The sequence below is a fragment of the Penaeus chinensis genome, chromosome 11 (genome assembly GCF_019202785.1).
Source record: "Penaeus chinensis breed Huanghai No. 1 chromosome 11, ASM1920278v2, whole genome shotgun sequence".
NCBI lineage: Eukaryota > Metazoa > Arthropoda > Malacostraca > Decapoda > Penaeidae > Penaeus > Penaeus chinensis.
The window spans coordinates 36,679,667-36,684,666 of record NC_061829.1 but is presented as its reverse complement, the minus strand read 5'-3'; the positions used below and the strand labels follow the sequence as shown (position 1 = coordinate 36,684,666).

Genomic DNA, 5,000 nt, shown 5'->3' with positions numbered 1-5,000 from the left:
TAACTTTCGAAGTATATTTGAGTATCATTATGAAGCAATTGCATGCTCACCGATTATATAGTAGCCTCCCAATATTCCAACTGAATTAACAAACTCACTGACCTATCTGTTAAGGTATCTACTGTATATTATACTAGCGATGTTGCGTGTGGATGTATATATGTTTGAGAAGAACTATAAAAATGTTTGTTGGAAAATGTCATTACAGCTTTAATATATTTAATTTTTTTTTCTGGTTAAGTCTATATGACGTTTCTTTTTTTCAGAAACCCATGGCAGAGAGGCAAGTGATAATAAAAGACCTGGAGTGCGACACAGAAAATGGAGTCATGATGCTTAACTTCTCAAGAGGACAATTTCGACTCAGAGACCGCGGTGACATCGTGCTATCGGAAGAAGCTGGGCAACTCAGTGGTCTTCGCACCGGGGATTACTGCATTACTCACTCTTTAGATGAACACAGAGAACTCACCTGGACAGTGAAGGTGTGCGTGGACCCGCAAAATATACCACGATGCTGCCCACCAGGCCAAGCCATGAAGGACAATGTGTGTCGGCCGGCTCGTACGCCAGAGCCTCTGGCACCCCCGATCTCTGCAGATCCGTATGGTCCAGCTGTATCATGGCCCCATATCAAGACCTATGAAAAGCCCCTCCACTGTAGCGTGGAACCCATGAAGGATCTACCACTGATACCCAGAGTCTCCTACTTAGCATCACACACCAGGGGCTTGGTCCATATATGGAATGCTGAAGAGACCGATTACAAGTTTCAGTACAGATTCGATCCCAAATTCTGCGTTGACGGAAGGCAGAATCTCGATGGATCGGCGTCTTATTCAGTAAAGGTGTGCTTCGAAAGTCCTATGGAGCAGCATCAAAGACTGTGTTCCGAAAAGGTCTGTGTGCGAAAATGCTGTGCAATGGGAGAAATAATGGATAATTATTTACACTCGTGTGTTCCGAGTTCAGCGGCAGAGTTTGCACCGCTCATGAACACCGAATACAACCGCGTGATAGGCCAACCCATATGTGACTATTTCACAGCTATTACAGACTTCCAATTGTCACCCGTCACGGGGCATCTCGCCACATGTAACACAACCCTACCACCGAGTGACTACTGTATTGACATGTTTTCTGATCGAGATGGCAACATAAGTAACGGTGCCTTAGCATGCAACCATTTTAGTACATGGGAGGGGGCTCAGAACATCGCGTTCCTAGTCTGCATGACCATTTCCCTGGTCTTCCTCCTTATTATCGTCATCTGTTATTGCGCAGCACCAATAATGTTAAAAAACACAGGATGGTATCACATGTGTCATGTGGTGTCACTTATCATTGCATATTTCTCGTCAATCATATTAAAGATTTTCAAAAGCGTTCAGCAGCTGACAAGCTGTACTGAATTTGATAAGCCTCCCAGTCATGTGTTGAATTTTGGCTTCTATCTTGTGCAAAACGCTTCGATATTTTATCATACAATGTAATCTTATCGATCATTACATATTATTTGCAACTGGTCTATATAAGAGGTGAAAGCTTTTACTCCTTTTATACAGAACCCACAGACCATTTTTACTAAAACATGACTATCTTATTTCCAGCCATATTAAAGCAGTTTGGATATCTGTCAGCATTCTTCTGGCTCAGTGTCCTTTGCTTTGATGTCTGGAGAATATTCAGGTAAGTCAAGCACATTTAGATAAGAATAATATGCATTCGTTTCATTAAATATATGATCTTAAATTTCTATCAAATTTAATACATAACCATAAACCGGTCATTAAATCCGATTTATATATATGTATAAGTACATGTATATGTATATGTATATATATGTATATGTATATATTATATATATATATGTATATACATGTATAACAATCCTCTCTGACCTGGCCTCGAACCTAGGTCACTCCTGGTATGAGACCGGAGGGCCAGTACTAAACCAACCATGCCACACGACCTACATAAGGAGTGTGCAACTAGGATCTAACTAGCTTCCATAGACATTACCTATCTACTCATACATGAGTAATGATAGCGAGGTTTTACACACACTCCCCGTGGGCACTCGGTGGGAATTGATTTAGAAATTCGAAACCGAAGTCAGATACTGAGGTATATATATATATATATATATATATATATATATATATATATATATATGTGTGTATATGTGAATTTACATATATGTATGTATGTATATATATGTATATATGTACATTTATGTATATGCACATATCTTTATACTTACATAAACATACGTACATATATGTTATATATGTATCCACATAGATGCATACATAAAGATGTAAATATACATCTTTATGTATGCATGTATGTGTATATACAAATTACATATGTGTAGGTATGTATATGTAAATATAAATTTATATACATGTCTGTGCATCTTTATATATATAAAAACGCACATATATACGTAGACATATAGACATATATATATTTATATATACATATACAAATATATATACTTATATATCTATATACCCATGTATGTATACACACATACATATAGATACGCATATATACATACATATATATTTACCTATATATATATATATATATATATATATATATATATATATATATATATATACATATTTGCATGTATGTATATGTAATATATATGTATATATGTACAAGTATGTATACGTTTATATATGTATATGCATACGTATTATATGTATATATATATATATATATGCGTGTGTGGATATACACGTATATGTATGTGTATATATACATTTAGATATACATATATATGCATAGTGCACACACACGAAAATTTATATACATATATACACATATATATGTATATATATATGTATATACTTGTATATGTATATATGCGTGTGTATATATATGTACGCATGTATATATATATATATAATACAAATGTATATATATACATATATTTATATATATATATATAAAAATTACATATATATGTATATATATGTATGTATATATATATAAATATATGTGTGTATGTGTGCATGTGTATATATATGAATATATATGTATATATATGTGTGTGTATCTTTATATATATAAGTACATATTTATGTATATTATATATGTATATGTATATATATGTATATGCATATGTATATGTATGTTTATATGTATATATGTGTATATATATGAAAATATGTGTATATATGTATATGTATGCATAAATGTGTATAAATGTACATATACATATGAAATACATACACTACACACACACACACACACATATATATATATATTTACATATATATACATATTAATATATATGTATACATGTATACATATTCTATATGTTTATATACATGTATATGTATTATATATTCATAAACATATGTATATACGTTTATACATACATACACACATACATACATACACATATATGTGTGTGTACGTGTGTCTGTGTTTATATATATATATACATTTATTTATGTATACTTATATACATATAGACACACACATATATAAATATAAACACATATATTCATATTCATATATATATTTACTTACATATGTTTACATATATGTGTATATGTATACATGCATATATGTATATATATAGACTGATAGCTATAAAATGATATGTATATGCATCTATATTTTTCATTATGATGATGTTATGTAAATATTAGGAATTTTTTTGAACCTTTCCTCTCATTTCCCTTCAGGAGCCTCAACAACAGACTGCGTCCACCTCGACCCATTCCTCCCTATATCTACCATATTTATGCCTGGAGTGGACCTTTTGTGATATGGTATGGAATTAAACTGGTCTTTTAGTCAGGATAATTGCTAAAACGCTTTCTAAAGGTTGATTACCATTTCTAAATCTACCATCACATTCTGCGAAAAAAAAAAAAAAAAAAAATAGTAATACACGTTCTTTCTCCCTGAAAATATAATGTAATGTTCACATGTGAAGGATTATAGGAGCGAACTTACTAACCTGTATTTGTTTCCATTATTTTGTTTTCTTGTCAGTGGAATTATAGATTTTTGAACACTCGTTTCAGTTCAGTCACACTGGGTTTGCAGTATGTGGTTGCAGATGACGTTCCTTGGCTCATTAAACCACATTTAGGACAATACAAGTGCTGGTTTGGAGGTGGGTAGTTCATCTAGTTTACACATGTATGAAAAAAAAAAAAAAATAGATATCAATAATTTGCTGATGAATTGGTATTACATTTCGATCTCTTTGTATGGGCAATGTCTTATTGCTTTTGCATATGACTGTAACAAAACATAATTGTTTTCCAGCGGGAATGGAACAACTTGTATTTTTCTACCTACATATTGCCATCCTGTTATTTGCCAATTGTCTCTTCATTGGTCACACATACTGGATCAAGAGAAAAATGGACGGAAGTTTGGCGGCTCTCAGAGGTAACAAAAATGGAAATGGCGAGAAAACTGCACCAGTTGTCCACAGCAAACGGAACTACTACTCTGAGTGAGCACAACAGTTTACTATGTCAGTATAAATATTGATAGAAAATGCTCAATACATACATATACATTGATACTTCCTTACTTTACCATTGGTATCACATATATTTTGTTTATGTCTTTCCTTTACAGATTCAAAACAAAGTTCTTGTTATTGGCTCTCATGTCGAGCTGCTGGGTGGCAGATGTTTTGTCTTGGCAAATTCCACCACCAGAGCTTTGGTGAGTGAAATTAGGTTTCCTTGTGATGATTATTGTGTTAAATAATTCACTATTTCAATGGCCATATTGAACAGGGCTTTACCGCACATATCAGTCCTTTTAAAAATACTTTAATAATGTATTGTAAATGGTTGGGTTAGGTATGGTTTATATGGAATTTCGAATATGATTTTGAATGTTAGAATCTTTTTTCATTCTTTAAAGAGATTAAGATTGATGTCAGCGTTAATTTTTCAGGGCTCTCACTGATATATTGAACACACTCCAGGGTTTCTTCATATTCGTTATTT

The 5,000-nt window shown here is 32.7% G+C and overlaps 1 protein-coding gene across 1 annotated transcript in view; it reads left to right on the top strand.

Annotated features, from left to right (window-relative positions):
* The first annotated feature begins 18 nt into the window (after positions 1 to 18).
* LOC125030472 overlaps positions 19 to 5,000 on the top strand; it is a 12,353-nt gene continuing 7,371 nt past the window's right edge. The window contains exons 1-8 of the mRNA XM_047620510.1: positions 19 to 114; positions 267 to 1,167; positions 1,611 to 1,689; positions 3,708 to 3,794; positions 4,053 to 4,144; positions 4,300 to 4,492; positions 4,621 to 4,710; positions 4,948 to 4,998. Coding sequence (XP_047476466.1) covers positions 273 to 1,167; positions 1,611 to 1,689; positions 3,708 to 3,794; positions 4,053 to 4,144; positions 4,300 to 4,492; positions 4,621 to 4,710; positions 4,948 to 4,998 — 1,487 coding nt within the window. The 5' untranslated portion in view covers positions 19 to 114; positions 267 to 272. The remainder of the gene's footprint in view (positions 115 to 266; positions 1,168 to 1,610; positions 1,690 to 3,707; positions 3,795 to 4,052; positions 4,145 to 4,299; positions 4,493 to 4,620; positions 4,711 to 4,947; positions 4,999 to 5,000) is intronic.